General features: G+C 49.2%; 2 protein-coding genes across 5 annotated transcripts in view; one reads left to right on the top strand and one right to left on the bottom strand.

Moving 5' to 3' along the window:
- LOC308068497 (TGF-beta receptor type-2-like) overlaps positions 1–18,068 on the bottom strand; it is a 310,921-nt gene that overhangs the window by 161,283 nt on the left and 131,570 nt on the right. The window lies entirely within an intron of this gene.
- The window catches only part of SLC12A8 (solute carrier family 12 member 8), a 56,786-nt gene that overhangs the window by 14,864 nt on the left and 23,854 nt on the right, over positions 1–18,068 (top strand). For all 4 annotated transcript variants that reach the window (XM_080399217.1, XM_080399214.1, XM_080399215.1 and 1 more), the window contains one exon: positions 1,222–1,453. In XM_080399217.1, coding sequence (XP_080255343.1) covers positions 1,222–1,453 — 232 coding nt within the window. The remainder of the gene's footprint in view (positions 1–1,221; positions 1,454–18,068) is intronic.

Here is an 18,068-nt window from a genome sequence, read left to right as displayed (position 1 = left end):
TGAGGCTTCTCTGGTGGAGGCATTCACGGTGGGGCTACCAGCCAGGAGAAAGAGAGACTGTCAGGGTGTAGTTCACCCCATCTGTGCTAGGTGTCTGCCTGTGATGGAAGTGAATCCTGCTGTAGGATCTCCAATTTGTAGGTGTAAGGATCTGAACAGGTGACTCCCACGCACCTGGCTTGCTAAAACCTGTGCATGAACCCGCCGCTCCTGGGTATGGGTCAGGTCGTCCTGGACACCCTCAGTGGAGCGGTGCTGGTGTGGTCTGAGGGAGATCTGCAGCGGAGCAGGGCTCTGCTCTGGCACTTGCTGGCTTGGGTGATTTTTCTCCTTTCCAGTCATGTGGGAGCTGTGCTGCATGTCCCTTGCCTGTGGATGGGGACAGTGAGATCGCAGGACCCCGGGGTCACAGCACCCATGCTGGCGTGAAGCCGAGTGCCCCAGCCTGGCTCGCCAGGGATGCCGTGCCCTGGAAAGGGTTGTTGCTGATGTGTCAGCTAGCGGGAACCTCTGGAGGGAAACATCCTGGTATTTCGGATTGCTGCCCCGCAGTGGGGTTTGAAGCCTGAACCCGTGCTGCAGATGTCCCATCCTGCAGGCTCTCCACCACCCAGGGCAGAGTGCCTCCTGCCCCGCAGCCAGACAAACCAGCAGCATTCCCGGGAGCTCAGGGAGGATGGCTTGCACAATACGCTCTCCTCAAAAGTGCAGGCTTCGTTCCAGCAATGAGATGGGGAGCCAGTGAAACATCAGGCTTTACATCCAAACTAAACAGAGTTAAAAATAACCCCTGGGAGGCAATGAAGGGGGAAGCAAACTGCCATTCCCCAGGCAGGTGTTGAACTGAGACCCTTTCCTTCAGAGAAACAGAAGAAGGGGAGCCACTTAAGGTTGACTCATCTTACACTTAAGGTTTTCTCCCTCAAGAAGCCGGTGTGGTTTCTCCTGAAGCATTAATGGGGGTAGATTTTAAAGCCCACGGGAAGTTGCTGGGCTGCTGGCCCTAGCACCCAGCCTTCTCTGTCCGGGCAGTAGGTGTGCTGCCCTGGCAGTGTGCTGTCTTACAGCAGTAAGGTTCAATCCCTGTAGACCAGAGTAACACTAAAGATTGTGTTGTGACAGCAAATGTCTGTCTGAACAGGGACCCCCCGGCCAGCCCAGCATGGGGGCTGTGGATGGGGATCTCTTGTTCTCCCATACTCACAGAGCTCTGTCCTTCAGTGTGTTGCAGGTGCCATGTACATCACTGGCTTTGCGGAGTCCATCGCAGACGTCCTGAGCCTCAGCAACATCTGGGCAGTGCGCGGCATCTCCCTGGCTGTCCTGCTGGGCCTGCTGGGGATCAACCTGGCCGGGGTGAAGTGGATCATCAGGTTCCAGCTCCTGCTGCTCTTCCTGCTGGCTGTCTCAACACTGGACTTTGTCATCGGGTCCTTTACACACCTTGATCCAGGTAGAACTGGGGGTTCATTACATGGGGTAATTACATCACCTGACGGAGGTGTTAATCCCTTGGGGTTTTCTCCTCGGGTGTCTTTGTGATGTTATGCATCTAGGCAGAGGCACAGTTCAGCGCTGCCAGACATATCCCCTGTCCTTTGGTATGATCTTTTAGAGGTGACCTGTTATTTTGCAGGGAGTATTTCCAGAGTACGACTGGAGATGTCTTAGTAATTCAGGTGTTTGACTCAGCTCCCACGTGTGCACTTGTTATATTGCGCTTGGAGGTTTTCTAACAACAGAGAGTTCACAATCACTCTTTGCAGCGTTCTGCTGTCTAACTCCAGGTTAGGCATGGTGCCCACAAAACCAGAGGATTATGACTTTGCGTTAAGGAGCTTCTCTCCCCAGAGACCCCTGAGGTCATGTAGACCCCGGCTGTGGCGCCCGGCTGCACACTGCTGGATTTGCTGCCCAGGGTCACACTGGGGAGCCAAGAAGGGACTGCGTGGGCTGGGGCAGGTGCCTGCTGGGGTTTCAAGGAGGAGTGTGTTCAGGTTTCCCCCGTTAACCTTCTCCAGCCTGAGTTCAGCCTGCAGCGGCAGCTCCAGCTTGGGCAAGGCAGAGATCCAGGGCTCCCACTTGCAGTCCTGCTGGCACCCTGCGCCTCCTTCCCCTCCCTCCATCCTCATCCCCGAGGGGTGTTTTCAAGGAAACATCTCAGGACATGGCAGTTGGAAGTGGAAGGTGTAAGGGGACCGTGAGCGCCACAGCGGCCGCTCCAGTAATAACGAAGTGCAATTAGCGGAGTAAACAGAAGGTGTCACCTTTTTCTTGGCTTCCTCTGTGTCCAGCAGCATCTTAGGGGGTTGCAAGCCACCTGCTAAAGTCAATTTAAAGGAAAGATTTTCAGTTTTTGTTCACAGCTGGGATTCAGCTGCCTGCCAGGCGGCAGGAGGTGAGTCACAGAGGTGCTCGCAGTGCCCATGGCACAGCTGTCTCTTCGTGCTGCTGGGTCACTTCGTGCTGCTTGGTACGGTGTGCAAGGACAGCGGGCTGGGAACAGAAGCTGCTGCACCAGCAGCTGCTGCCCTCTCAGAGACAGCCTTGTGGAAAGGCGTTTGCGTTTTATATTTAGCATGTAAGAAATGCCCCAAATGAAAGCTGGTAAAAGTCTTGGCAGACACGTGCAAATGAGAATGGAGTGAGGACGGCTGTGCGTGTTTCACAGAGAAAGCAACTGACCTGCCTCAGAACAGCTCTGTTTCACAGGAAGTTGTTTTCTAAAGGAAACGGGAGGGGGTTGCGTTTCAGTTGTGTTCAGAGGGGACCTTTAATGTAGACCTGGAGACCTTTCTAATAGTAGAGAGAAAAGGAATACTTGGGGTGAGAACTGATGGTAGGAAAATGAACATGGGACCAGGAGGAGGGAATTAGAGGAATACAAACGTCAGCAGGAAACGTGCCCAAGTTGAGGTCAACGTAGCTGTCTTTGATTTCCTCCACTGCTGAGCACTATGTCATTTTCTTCTGACAGAAAATAGGGATAGGAAGAGAAACGAGGAGATTGAGCATTGCATATGCTGCAGTTTAGCAGTGGCTGGCTAAAGAGAAGGGGGTTTCCAGTGTGGGGAAGAACACTGGGCTGATGGTGGCCAGATCCAAGCCCCAGATGCCAGTTCCCCCAAGCAGCACTGCCCACATGTTTGGACCTGTGGCCATAAGGCTGGCTGGGGAGAGCTGGGGAGGTTTTTGCTTGTACAGACCGCTTCCGTGTGAGAGAACTGTTTTGAGCCAGGCTGCACGGTTGGTTCCTCTCAAGTCCTGCATTTCCCTGGAAGGCCTCTGAGTGGTGTGTCAGCACCAACGGTGAGCGCTGGGCTTCAAGAAGCCTCCTCACTTTGCCTTGCACGCTTTCTGCATGGCATGGACGGATGCTTGCCTCTTGGGTGCGATTGCACCCGTCAGCAAAGCATCCCTCCTGCAGGGAGGCTGTGGGTGGGACGTGCAGGTGTCAGCGAAGCTCCATCCCCAAGAGCTGGCTGATGGCAATGGTGGGGTGCAGTGTGTCTTGAGCCCAGCACCTGGGGAAGCATTTGAGACCCCTTTGGGGTGAGCAGTCAACTGATGAGCTTTCCGCAGCTGTCATGTACGTGCAGTTGTTTTGGGTTTGGTTCTTCAGCTGCAGTGGTGACTGAGATGCAAAGGGCAGTGTGCAGGGAGAGGTAATTTTTGAGGATGGACCCGTGCGCTGGAAAGATTTCAGCTGACATCTTGTCTGGGTTGTTTCTGTGTTTTAGGACAGGTTTATAGGGTTTCAATTCATGGCCTCAGGTCTCGGTCTCCGAACCTGTACAATGGGCTTTGTGCAGCCATCCTGCCTTTCCTGCTCCCACCATGGCAGCCTTTTCCCTCACTTAACATTTCCAAGTGCTGCGCACATACCAAAGGACTGTGCATCTGCCAAGCAGCAGTTATTTGGATTTAAATAATCTCCAGGAATTCTTGTCCATCTTGAAGGTCTTAAACGGCTGCCTTTGTGTGGTTGCGCTGGGTGGAGTCCCCTGCTCTTCTGCCCGTTCCCTCAGCTCACACCCAGGCACACACCAAATCGGATATTGTCCAAGCACTCACTCCCTTCCTGTGGTTTGCCTTTATTTTTAGTCTAAGGACGGAGCGTGTTTACACAAAAGGGGGCTTCTCAGCAGGGCTTCCCGCTGCTTTTTCTCCTCTTTTTTTGTTATCCCCTCTTTATTGCTGTGGCTCGCTCCCACTGTGAGAGCCGGCCAGGCTTCCAGCCCCGAGCACCCAGGGGAGCTGGGTGGCTGCAGCAGGCAGGGGCTGCTCAGGGTCGCTTGTCCAGATGCTGCGGACCCTGCTGAGGCTGCAGGCAGCCCTGCCTGCTCCCGGCCAGGCTGTGGAGCCCTCTGCCAGGCCTCCAGGGCTTTTGCTTCTTTCCCCAGGCTGCCTGCAGCACGGGGTGGGACTGTCTGATTTTTTGGAGTTAATCCTAAATCCTCCCCTTGGCTCCGGCCAGCACTTCCCCTGGGGACAGGTCACAGTCCTGGGCTGGGATGTTGGCCAGGGGTGGGTGGTGAGGAGGGGGGCATCCCTGTGCTCTGCTGGCTGAAAACCAGCCTCATTGAGCTGCCTCTGGCCACTCACCTTTAAAATTCGGACCCACCTCCAGAACCAGAGACCCCTGCACTCTATCCTTGGGATGGAAAACTTCTGTATTCTCTTTCCTCCCTAGGCACAGCTTACAGTTTTTACCAAACCTGACACAGGTGAATTGAAATCAGGCAGCACTGAACTTCTTGACCCATAACCAAGACCCAGCACTGGCCACAAAGCTGCATAGTAGCAATGCAGGGTTTTCTTGGCTCGCATACATTTGCCTTTTAATTCTGGAGGTCCATACCTCAAAATCAGCCTGAGTAAAGGGGGAGGATGCTCCTCAGAACAGTATGTGAAACATTTTGGCCTCTTCACGTCCTGAACATTAGAGTCACGGAAAAAGAAGATAAGCTCACTGTTAATGCCCACTCTTTTATTTTCCTAGCATATCTCTGCTAATTTTTGTGTAGGGTGACTCCCAAATACTCCCTTTCAATTAGGCGCCTGCTTTCCTGTTTTGGCAGCAGCTCTCAGGTGCCCCGTTATAGCAGAGCGTTATAGCAGAGCGGCTGTGGGAGCGCAAGGGGGGGGGTTGCTGGGGGAGGGCTGGCGTTAGTTTGGTTGTGCTTTGTTGGGGAGATGAAAGGAATCACAACACTAAATGCCCTGGGAGAGAGGGGAGAATAAATTATTTTGTTAGGAACTCAGTAATTGGGTCCCCTTGGGCTGGGACCCCCCTCATCCTGTAGCAGATGGTACCACGTGGCTGGGGGAAGCTTGGAGCCCGGCTGCATGGGGCTGAGCCCTGTCTCCTCCCGGCTGGGGAACCCAGGCAGCTGGTTTCTTAGGGATGCAGAGAGATGTGAAGGGCGCATTGCTGTCAGGGTGCTTGTTTGGGGTTAATTTCCACGCAAACCGTGGCCTTTGTGTCACCTGCTTCAGTTTTAGCTTTGCAAAGTTGCGCACACAGAGAACTCATTTATCATCCTCACTTTTTCCTCCGAGGGTGAGTCCTTTGGAGGATTCATCCCTCTCGGGTGTTCTGCAGCCAAGCTGGGGAGCTGATGCTCTCCTGTGGGTACCACTGGTGAGGAGCTGTGGGAGATGAGCTTCGCCTGGGGCTGCTCCAGCAGACAGGGAACCTACAATTGTTGAAGTGATTTATGTATATAAACACTCTGGTGTTGTAAAGATCCCTCAAACGGTGCCTCGGGGGCTTTGGTGTGTAGAATTAATTAAATATATTCCCACATGTTTAATATGAAACTGATCAAAGTGTCCTAATCAGGGGCTTTTGCTTGGCTCTCTGTTGTTTTATTTTATTTTTGGGCACAAGGGGTGTGCCCCAATTTCATAAGAGAGGGTGCAGGAAGGATGTGTGTGTCAGAAGATGATCTGCAGCTAATCCCAGAGGCTTTATCCAGGCTGATTGCTGACTTCCTGGCCTGAGACACATCTGGAAACTGGCATCAAATTCCAAGCAGAAATCACTGAGTGAGCGGCAGTAGAAAAAAAATCCCACTTTGCTACTGAACAAGGTAGACACCGGGGTGAATAAAAGCAGGAGACTGCTAATACGCTCTTTATTTATTAAAAAACACAGGATTGCTTTCCCCAGGTTTTTCCAATTATAGTGCATTGAATGGCCCTGACATCACTCTTGAGCCAGGGCCAGCCTATTCAACAGTCTGGCAAAGACATTTATTAACTGGTTACCTGCCAATTGTCTGGGCTAGGAGCTGCGGGACAGATGTGTTTTGAAAAGTGATAACATTGTTAGGGCCCTTATTTAGATAGTGAGAGGAAAGCTACACCACTCCATCCAGGCTCTCTGAAGTAGGTATTTAAAGCAATTAAAAATAAATAAATTAGGTTGAGATGTAACTTTGCTGTGCAGTTCCGCTTGGCTGCCCTGTTGGTAGGTAGGTTTTCATAGTGTTTCCTTGCTGGAGGACACCCGGTAGTAGGACTTTGTTGAGGAGCGGTGGTCTTGCCTGCCGGTGGGTGCTCGGGGTGTCAGCACAGCTGCTGCTTGCTGGGGGCTGGACTTGGCATCCCTGTTCTCCCACTCTGTGGTTCCACTGAACCCACTGCCCTGAGGCATCTCTCAGGAGGTGGGTAAGGAGGAGGGGAGGAGGGCCCAGGGCCTGCAGGTCCCTGCCCTGCTGCACCCACCGGGCTGTGCTGGCGATGCCATGTGCATCTAACCTGCTCTTAAAAATTTCCAGTGATGGGTCCTCCACTGCATCCTTGTGGACCCTGCTCTAGTCACAGCTATCTCGGGCTAACCCCCCTTCCTGCAACCAAACCCCACCCCTCTGGGTCTCTCAAGGGCTTGGGGACCAACTGATGTCCTTCCTTTCTGCATTAAGCCACCTTGCGTGGAAGACCCCTTGTGCTCCTCTTCAGTCTTCTCCAGGCTGCCCCATCTGAGTGGCCACATGGGATGGGAGCGAGCTGCCCTCTGCCACATGCTGCCGAGGAGGAGGAGGAGGGTCCTGGCCCCCTCTGACACCCTACAATGTGCCACTGCATGGTGCCATCAGGGCCAGGCTGGCCCGGGTCCATCCCTGGAGCAGGAGAGGGTTTGCTGAGGTCGTTACAGGTTTAAACGTGCCTAACAGATAACACTGCTCCTGATTTATACAGATTTTGTGCACAGTTGGTTTAACCTTTAATTTCTTTGCTGTTGCCCTGTGAGGCAATGCTAAGCTCATCTTCCTAGAGCTTGTAAATGAATCCTGAAATACCTTGGCTGGCTTTGTCCCCTGCTAGATGCTGCCTTCACCTTGGCTTTCCCCACTTCTCCTCCATGAAACCTCAGGTGCGGGCTCTCTGTTCAACTTGTTTAATGCTGGAGACCTGATAAAATGAACTGGCTCGAGGAAGATATATATCATCCCATAATGCCTCCATCTATCCCTGTTGCTGTGTTTAAACGGGACAGCTTTGTTTAATAGCATTGATTTTTTTTTTCTATTTTTGGTGCCGCTACATAATTGTTTTCAAATGATAGAGATATTTTACCTCCTCTTTTTTCATTCCCCCAGTGTTTAATTCCAGTCACAGTTCAGCTGTGCCCTGAATCAGCTTTCCTTATTTAGGGATTCAATTTATGAAGATAATTTCTAGATACTAGATTCTTCCTCCAGCCGCTTCACTTGTAGTTTGCATTCCTCTCTTAGGCTGAATGGAAAACTTTCCCTGGGACATGGGTCCTTATCTACTGCTCATCATCATCTCTGCTGCCTTGTGTTAACAATTTTTGGCCTTTTTTGGTAGTAAGTAAGAGATTTTAGCCTAGTTGTACCTTCACTGGCCTGGATGATGGCCGGTGGTTCTTGCTGGTTTTCTTTTCTACTCAAATGGGAAATGTATTAATTGAAAAATGTGATTTTGGTGGGGAAAATGTATTCTCTGGTATAAACTGAATTCAATTAATAGCTTCAAACAAACAACAAAAAAATCCTTTAAGGTGCCAACATCTTGCTCAACCTTTCCAAAACCAAACACTGTTTGATTTCCAGCCTGAAACTAGACTTGAAGCTGTAGCTATAGCTGTGTGTGTTGTATAGAGGGTAATTAAAACCTCCTAAAAATAAAATAAGCCTGTTGTTTTGGACACAGATTCAAACCAGCAACAAATGGAATAGGTTTCTTTTGAGACATCGTTGTCATCTGGATAAGATACCCGTAAGTTGGGAGTATGGGATGCTCTAGTCGTGAGTATGGCAGAAGACTCCCTAGACCATGGCAGGGTGCGGTGCATTATGTTACGTTTTGGTTAGCTGCCTTCTTTTGAAAGATGGGGAGTTGGTCAACATGGATTGGGCTTGGTCCCAAGCGATGCATGGAGTAGCTCTGAGTTAGAAAGGAGGTCACTCCAGTGAGTTCAAAGGATGTGTGTCATCGCTGCTGCCGCTCGTTTTCCTCCAATTGTTGTGCCTTGACTCAGCTGAAGTTCTGATTTCTCAAGGCTGGGGTTTTTCATGGGAGAAGTTCTGCAGAGCCTCCCACAACCAGGGACTCTGGGCATGACTTCCAAGAAATACCACTCTGTAATTAATAATAATAATAATCCCATTGATGCAAACTATTTTCCTAGAAAAAGGATGAAGCAAGGGACGTTTTACTTCTCCTCTTTGTAATGAATAAAACTGTTTCCACTGGCTGGTTTGAATACTGCTGAACAAGCCAGGTAGCGGATACCACATCAAAAAATAAAATAGTAATGGAAGGATTTTATATATTACAGCAGGTCTGTAGCTTAGCGTTAAATAATATAAAACATAAGAGGGCTTTATGAAGTTGAAATACTCATGTTAAAATCTATTCCTTTTTTCTCCTAACCAAAATTTCAGGTTTTCCACCTGCAGAAAATATTCATTTTTTGGCTTTTTGTCAAAAAATAATTAAAACCTACCAACCTGCAGAGACAGAATAAGTGCCAAGCAGCTCTACTAGCTACTTACACAGGCACATTCCTAAGGTTTGCTTTATTTAAGCAGTGCCGAGATGCTGGGCTTTCAGGGTGAGGAGCTGCCCATGGGGACACTTTTGGGCTCTGTGTGCATTCTTGTGTACCCCAGTGGTTTTCTACCTCTCCGTCCTCCCAAGAAGGTCAGGTGGAGGTAAAGCAGGTGCATGGGGACTTGGGGGATAAATTAGCATTTCCTCCCACCCAGCTCAGTCCCATAGGAGATTGATGTGGCTGGGGAGAGCTCAGGGGAAGCACAGGCTGCTTCATGATCTAAGAGAGGTGACAGTGTCCCCCAAATGAAAATTGCCCCATTGGCTAAATATAAATAAATAAATCTGTCAGAGACAGATTGAAGCATTCCCTTTGTTTATTCTGCCTTTTATGCTGTTTTTAGCTGTTGGCCAGCACCCATTATTGCAGGTCTGCTGGGGAGGGGAGGATGCTCGTGACCTGGTGGCTCTCGTGGCTGGGATGCTCCATGAGATCGGGGATGGAGTGGGAGTGTATTTACTGGGAGGGTGTTTAGCAGAGGGGGAAATGTGAATACTTGGGTTTATCATGTATACAAAGGACTGAGCAGGTTTTTTGCAGGTTTCTTCAAACAGATTACCCCCCCCGGTGCTCCTGCTCTAGGCTTTCTTGCTCGCTGGAGGGTTTTCAGTGCCCAAATCCCTTGCTCCTCCATGCCTCCTGCAACATGGCAGACCATTGCACCGGCTGGTGTTAAACCTCTCTGAGAGCACCCTGTGGCAGGGCAGTCTGCAGAGTGTGCTGCTGAAGCTTGAGGAGAGGTTGCCTGCTGTGTCCGGAGACTTCGGAGAAGAGCAAGATGGGAAAACAGGCAGTGAGTGCTTCCCCTTGACAGCGCTGTCAAGTCTCCATGCTTGCTAATTTGTCTGCTCAACTGAGAAATATATAGAACTGTATACCTGGGGGTGATTCATCATCCCGCAGCAAGGCTGGTAGCAGCCATCGGGATGATGCCCTTCTCCATGCTGGTGCTCGCAGGGTGCTCTAAACACCCTGTTTTCACCCCCACTGGCAGTGGCTGGGATGGACAGGTGCGGTGGAGGGTGGGTTTCGGGAGGGGGTTAGTGGTGGGATCCCTTGGAGCCCATGGCGGCAGGAAGCTGTATTGTGTGTTGATTTTAAACAGGAGGTTTGGGAGATCAGCTCTGGAGCAGAAAACAGGGACTCGGGAGGAACAAACATTCACTGCTTCAGAAGGGCGGTGATTTCCTTTTGGGTAAACACGTCATTAATCTCAGGGAGCACATTCTTTTCCATCAAAAGATAAGGGATTTGGGTTGCCTTTCTCAGGGCTTGGTCTTTTTAGATTGTTTTAACCGTGGCTTTTGCTCCTTTAATTACAGACTTTACATAATCTGTAATTTTGGATTTGCCAGGCTTATTATGGGTGCAGAGAAAGTCTTGAGCAAGGGAACTCCTTTCCTTCTTTCTTCTAAATTGCTCTGATCTTTCTCTCTCCCCTCCCCTCTTGTGATTATTGTTTTTTTTTTTTTGCTAAAACCTGTCTGTCTTTTTGCTGCTCGCAGCTCTGATGAATTTGAAATGTAAGGCTGCTGTTTGTCCTAATTTATGAAACCATCTCCCTAGCGCTAATGATAAAGTAGGAGCTTAATTGTTCACCACGAGTGGAAAAATAGCAATGGGCTCCTCTCCCCACCCTGGGCTGCCTCTTGCTGCTCAGCTTTGGTTTGGCATTTTGGAGGATGCCACTTGCTGTGACCAGCAAGGTGTGGGAAGATGCCAGCTACAGCACCCAGCACTTAATTTTCAGCTGACACTGTCCTGATATGTGGGGAGACAGCCATGGCAGGGGGGCTGCTTTTACTCCTGCTTCTGTGGCTTGGGGTCTGTGACTGCCCTGAGCTCTTTTGATAGTAAATGTGTTCAGCTAGGATTTAGGGATGAAATTACAGAGGGAATTTAGTCCCTTCCCATTCTTGACTCCCCTTCTTCCCAGTACTTTGTGCTCAGGGCTGCCAGCAGCAGCATGGCTTGGGGTGGAGTGGAGCGCCCTGGCAGCTTGAGCAGATGCTCTGCAGTCTTTTTGCACTGATCTGTCAGTGTGGCCACATGCCTTTGTGTTAATTGCATAATAGCTCCGTTTTTATCACTGCATACTCATTGACCTGCATGTATTCAGCACAGAAATTCCTCTCTATTTTTTCCCTTGCCTAGTTTAAGACTCCCAAAACAGAAATGCTGAGGCTGTGGGAGCTGTCAGCAGACAGGCTGTGGCTGTGGAAACTAAGATGAACCCAAGGCATGATGTCATTTGTGACATGCAGAGGGTGAATCTACAGGGCTAAGTATCAGAAGACTTGTGTTTGCTTTTCTCAATCTGGGCTGGGCTGCGTGTGCCCTGTCTCCAGCACAGAGCAGTGGTGCTGCCCACAAGTCCAGCACGGAGCAGGCATGCTCCTGGCTCATAGGGAATGTGCACTGATCCATGCTGGCTCACGTGGCACATGCACTAGGGCTGCAGAGAAGGGCAACCTGGGTTGGGCAGATGTAGTCCCCTGGGTAGATGAGTCCAGCAGTACAAGAGACAGGGACATCAATTTCTTCAGTCTATCCCATCCTCGTCCAGCTCTGCTCCCCTGTAGCTCTTCTCTTTTCCCTCTGTTTCTTCCCAGTCTTCCAGCCAAAACTTGCATACCCAAAGGTGAAGCAGGAGATGTCCTGGAAAATGTTAGAACATTTTTGCCTGTATAAGTTCAGCAAAGGTCATGTTTATTCTCTGTACCTACCAGTGCAGCTCTGCCTCTTAACGCACGTTGCTTTGACGTCTCTTAGAGCGCTGGAACCTTCTGGTGAAAATCTGTTCATGCATCTCACAGCAAGCTGAGCAGTGGACTGGTAGCATGGAAAACCCACCATACTGTCCTCTGACCACCTGTTCTGCTTCCCTCTCACTGTTTTGCTTCCCAACCCTTCCATATTTTTCTCTTACATCTCTGCCTCCACCTGCCCTGTACCAGGCTGGCAGCAGTAGACCAACACCCAGGAGCAGCAGTGGTAGCGTTGGACTTTCTTGGGGAAAAAATACTGGGAGGACCTCGGGACCTGGAGCTGGGTAGTTGCAAAGGCATGGCTGCAGGAGCAGCCCAGCCTTGGGAGAGCATCGAAAATGTGTGGCTGATGTGGTGTTAAACAGGCTCAAACACAGGGAGCCAAGCACGTGCACGGAGGGATGCGGAGGCATGGGGCTTGCGATTGCACCACTTTGATTTTTTTTTAATTCTGTTGGGAAAGGTGATTCAATGTTATTGGTGATCCCAGTGCCCTCTTCATGCCTCTCTGATGGTGCCAGTTCACCGGAGAGGTGCACCGTTTTCAGTGACCTTCGCTGGGTGTGCTGCGTGGCATTGGTGAGCTGTGGTTGGGGTCAGCGGGACCCACGTCATTCCCTGGCGTGTGAGTACCTGCTTCTCCGGGAAAGCCCAGAGTGTGACTGCCTCAAGTTAAGTTTCAGTGTTTGCATAGTGTGTGTGTGTGGGGGGGGGGGGAACACAAAGATAAAAAGACCGTGGTGTTTGGATGACGTTCATGGCTTCACATCCGTCTCTTCACATCTGCAGTTTCTATGTGGATGGTTAATCCTGTGTGTCTGCAACTGCACACTGAGATGCTGAAAAACCTATTGCTGGTGGGGGTTTGGCATCAGAATGTTGCTTCGTTAAAGCCAGACATACCTGACTTTCCCTTGGCAAGTGAGGATGCCGTTCTTGTGTGATAGGCTATGGGTGGTGAATTTGGTGACCACCAGACCACCTGTGGATGAACTTCTTCTGTAAGCGAGGGAAGGATTAGTATTGCAGGGGCTTTTGGAGGAAGAATTTCACTCCTTCCTTGCTGTAGAGCACTTTGACCTTTGTAGAAATTAATTTGGTTTAGGCCACCCAACAGCCATCTGATAGACCACAGTTTCTGAGTTACCAACCTGACAGGGCTTGACTTGCCCACTCTGGGGAGTTAACAGCTCAGAAGTCCTGGGCTTGTACCTTGCCCTTGTCTAAGAATTCGGAGGAGCAAAATGCAAGCATGTGGCTGGTGAGGAGTGAAACTTTTTCTTGCTGCAGAGGTGTGTGTTCAGTTGAGGATGGCAGCTGTGGGACCAGGCTGTAAGGACCATTCCTGTTTTGTCCACGCTGTTGCCTGGGTATCTCCAGTACCTGCACCAGGAGCTTGCTCCAGGTGGGCACTTGGACTGGTGTCCAAGGGGAATGACTAGATTCCAGAGCTTATGCCAGAAGGGTTTAGAGATGGAAGAAGGAACGGGAAAGAGAGAGATATGAGATAATTATGCCAAGGATATATAATTACTCTTTGGCTCTCCGTGTCTTACGTCACACAGGATCCTGAAAACGCTGGGGTCAGACCTGGGAAATGTGCTGCAAGACAAACACTTCCAGCTGTTCCTCTGAAAGCAAATCTCAGAAAGTACCTTCCAGGCAGGAACGTGTGGGCTTACTTATTTAGGAAAAGAAAAAAAAAATCTCACCATTTCAAGCCTTCAGCATTCACCTTCATAATTAAAATTTCTAATCACAAGCAGAGGGCAATATGTGACAGCCTTCTGGGAGCCATTTCTTAAGGTGGTTTTCCATTTTTGCATTATTTAACCCCCGCCTCGGTGCCAGGGTTTACTTAACCTTAAGCTTGTGAACAGGCTTATTGAATTTGGCCAAGGCTTGACTAATCTGTAATGAGCTCCAGGTTGCCTGGAACTTGGCAGCGCTGTCGTCCTCTGTGCCGTTGCATAATGGCCTGACCCTGTGTAGCCACGGCTTCGCCTTGTGCCCCTTCTCCAACCTCCCCGAGTCCCACTCCGAAACCCTGGGCTTCATGGAGGGGCCGCCCAGCTAAGGGGTATCCCAAAGGGGTGTCAAAAAGCGCTTTCATCCTCTTCCACAGGGTGAGAGGTAGGAGAAAGTGCAATAAAAGTTCAAACATGGAAACCAGCCAGGGTGGAGGGGGGGATGCAGTGGTGGCAACCAGGCAAAGGCTGGTACCTCCTCCCAAGCATCCGTGGTGGACAGGAGGACATGGGAATACTGACCATCTTTCTCCGTCTCCTCCACCTGCATCAGGCTGATTTGCAGCCTCCTCTGGTTCCCTTGCACTCGTGAATGGAGAGTGCTCATCCTAGAAGCCCTTCCGTTTGAAACTTGCTAGGTGGTTTTTATTGTTTGTTACATCATTTTAATATGGACAACTGGAAGAACTTGATTTGTCAAAGACCACAGGAATAATACAGGTGTTGCTCTAAGTCAATTTTCCCCATTGTTTATTTACTTCAGCTCAACCACTTGAGAAACCCATTATTTGCCTGCTCCTTATTGAGTATCTAATGATGAAAATAAATTGTTACTGCTCTTCATTGTGCATTTCCCATAAGGCTGACATGACAGAGAAGGAACCGGATTCTTTTCCTTCTAGCATGACATGACACTGGGAAGATTGTTTATAGCACTTCAACTCCAGCCCTCTGCAAGCCATCTGAGAGCAGGATCATTAAAGGCAGGATTTAGAGGCTGTGGGGTTGCATAAATTAATTGAGAGCAAAATTTGTCAGGCAAACATTTTATAACGAATGAAGAGGGAGGAATCTGGCTTGGATCTCATGTACCCAGCAATAAGCTGGAGGAAAAGATTCTCTTACCAAAAAAAAAAAAATTAATAAAATGATGTTGCCTTGTTTGGAGATCAGAGAGCCAAATATAGACCCTATCGTGTTTCCTTCCCTCCTCCTTCCGAAGCCCATCCTTTTGAAGTGCACTTTCAATGGGATGTGGTTAATTGACTTTGTGAACAACCGACCCAGTGCTCTGTTGGTTTAACCGATTGGTCTCACTTGCTGATTCCTGTTTTGTTTTGGATGATTTTCAGCCCAATTGCCCCATCAGCTACAATTAGTCCCATTAATATGACAGCTGAAAGGTCACAGATGACTCGCTCCGGTCACAGGCATGAGGGCAGCCAGGAGATGCTCACAGCATGTTCTCAGCAACGCGGTCGCGTGCTGATGGCTGGCTTAAATTGATGATGATTGCAAGTCCTGGTGTAAAACTGATCAAAAGGGATGTGAGATTTGCTTCATGGTGTGTGTGTGTGTGTGTGATTGACTGAGAAATGAAGTTGCAATAACAAGTAACATTTGGATGAACTTTAATTAGACAAGAACGCTCTGCATAGACGAGAAAGGTTCTGTATGAAGGGGAAATGTTTAATGGCTGGGCTTCCTCTTGCCCACCAGTGCCGCCAGGAAAGGAAGCAGAAGTGGGATAGAGTTGTAGGTGCATCCTGTGGCTCTTTCAACAAGTCCACAGCTGTCATTTTCTGTGGTTCCAGTGACATCTGCCATGGTTTCGGGCTTGGTCTCTTCCATCTAGGATTCACTCTTAGGGGAGTAAAGTAGGAAAGGGACCAGCAGATGAATGGATGGAGCACAAGGGATTGTTTGGCTTCTTAAGCTTAATAGGGGTCAGATGCACACAGGTGCAGGTCAGACATGGCACTCATGGGTCTCACAGTCTCTCTTTGGCTATGGTATGGCCAAAACAGTATCACAAATTATGTAGTCTGGTTTACTTGGCCTTTTGCATGAGAAAGGAGACATAAGGCACCCAAAATGCTTGGATCAGCCCGCTATTGAATTACACAGCCCCAAACCCAGTTAGAAGACAGTGGCTGGAGACGGTTCATTTACAAAGCAGGGTGCTGTGGTGAGGTTCTGTAAGGGTCTGTGTTTGGTTTGGTGGTGTTTGATGTTTTCCTTAACTGCTTGGATGATTGAGAAGACAATATAAAGATTCAATTTGCAGACGCCCCCCAGCTGGGAAGGGCTTTCAGCAGCCTGGCTGAGAGGGTCAGACTTCCAGGTGAGTTCGCACAAGCTGGAGTAGTGGTGTGAAAAGGGCGCTTTGTGGTTTGATGAAGACAAACAGAAAGTTTTACAGCCTGGCAGAAACACAGCGACTGAGCCATTGCAGGATGGGGACTGTTTCCAGTAGGTGAAAGAATGGGGTATTTAAAAATGCAAATAGTTTATGGATCAGGCAAGAAATAGCATCATGAACTTCAAACAGGGTGATTTTGGTTAGACAGTAGGGGAAACCTGAATGATAAAGACAGGGAAATATGAGAGTAAAACATCAAGAGAGGCTAGAGTCCCCTTCTCAGGAGAATTTTGAGAACTGGTGAGACAAACTTTTTTTCAAGAGTGACATAGGGGTATTTGATGCTGATGCTGCTGTCAAGCACAGGTTGCAGGTCTGCAGATCTCCTTGGGATGAGATTAATATTTTGCTCACTCCTTTTGTTTTACTAATTAAACAGTAACATCTCTATGAGGAGCACATAATTTGTGAAAAAAACCAACCCTTGGCCAGGGACCAAAATTTTCCTCCAGCCGTTTGGTGGGAGCTTTGCAGCCAGCCCGTGTGCTGTGCTGTCACGGGCATGAATTCCAGTTGAAGGAGCTCAGGTCTGCTCTTGCGGGAATGTACAGCCTACACAACCCCCCCAGTTTATTTCTCCAGAAGCTGCACTTTCTGCAGACATCTGTGAGATGCAGAGGTCAGTGTGTTGTGCTGAGCTTATTCCCTTTAAATCTTGTCTGGGACTTCTTCCTAGTGAAGATAGCTATCGCTTTTAAAAAGCCTAGCTGCAGGAGACCTCTTCTATCAGCGTGTTTCCATCCATGTTTGGGCAACACAATGAATGCAGATGTAGTAGGAAACTTTTGATTATCTATAGGATTCTTCTGTGGCAACTTCAAAGCTTTGTGGTTAGTTATATTCTGAGACTTTAAATGGATATGTCTGGTGTTTAGAGCTCTGATTTAATTTTCCGATTTAATCTACTGTCCAAACATCATTAATGTTGTCTCTGAGGCATGGGACAGCTTTGATGGAGTCTTTTTTAAATTTCTGGCCATCACCCTGTTGCAGCCATAAACAACATCCTGCCTGCTAATAAGATAATTCAAGTTGTTGGGGGCACATGTCTTGTGGAAAGAGACTGTAGTGGCAGGAGAAAAAAAGGATCTGACTTTGCTCACCTCCCACCCCCTGGCTGGCACAAGCATTTGTACTCCTGACAGGGAGAAGTTTCCACAGGTTTAAGGTACTCCATTAAAGAGCAGTGTTGCCTGTTGAAAATGAGATTGTTAATGTCATAGACATCATGAATTCCTTAACCTGCTTTCATCGGTTACCTTCTCTTCCTATAAGCATCTAAAACCTTTCCTAATTAATGCGCTGCCAGCACATCAGCTGATGGGCTCAACTATTGCTAACGAATCCATGCTTGTGGAAGAATTTGACCTGTCCTTCCAGTGTGAAGTGAGGGAGCAGGAGCCTCCATTACATGCCCAGTAAACCAGTTGCATGACGTTGATATCCTACCCATTGCTTTCCCCTCTCTCCCATCTTCTGTAAAACTTTTGGTTTGGAAAGTAAAACTTGTGTGTGTATGACCTTGGAAAGACTGGGCAGAAGTCACTGTGGGGAGCAGGGCACAGCTCGAGGTCTCGGCATTTGCTCCTTGTTGTGCTGTGATAAACATCTACAGAAGATCTGGGAGGCGGGCGGCTGGCCAGGATCACAGCCCCGTGTTTTGCCCTGGTCTGGGGATGATCGTGCAGCAACAGGAGAGCAGCGGCATCAGAGGGTGAGCGCACAACACGACAGTGGGTGGTTTTAGAACACCTAATTCCTTCTCCACTGAGAAACCCATCTCATGGAGGAGAGCCCACCCTGCAACTGGCTTTAGTGGCTCCAGGCTCATTGGCAACCGGCGTATAAGGAGGATACGTTGGCAGCAGCTTCACAGCATGGGCACATCTCAGGTCTTGTCTGTGCAGACGCTTGACTGGCAGAAACACAGAATACGGTGCGAGGGCTTGCTCAGGGATGCACCTTTCTTATGGCAGCATATTTTTGCTCTATTTGGATAAGGATTCAAGTGACATGGATAAATAAGTATAAATATAGGCTGA

The sequence above is a fragment of the Falco punctatus genome (genome assembly GCF_963210335.1).
Source record: "Falco punctatus genome assembly, chromosome: 8".
Taxonomy (NCBI): domain Eukaryota; kingdom Metazoa; phylum Chordata; class Aves; order Falconiformes; family Falconidae; genus Falco; species Falco punctatus.
Note: the sequence above shows the minus strand (reverse complement) of the source record. Positions and strands in the feature narration are given on the sequence as shown.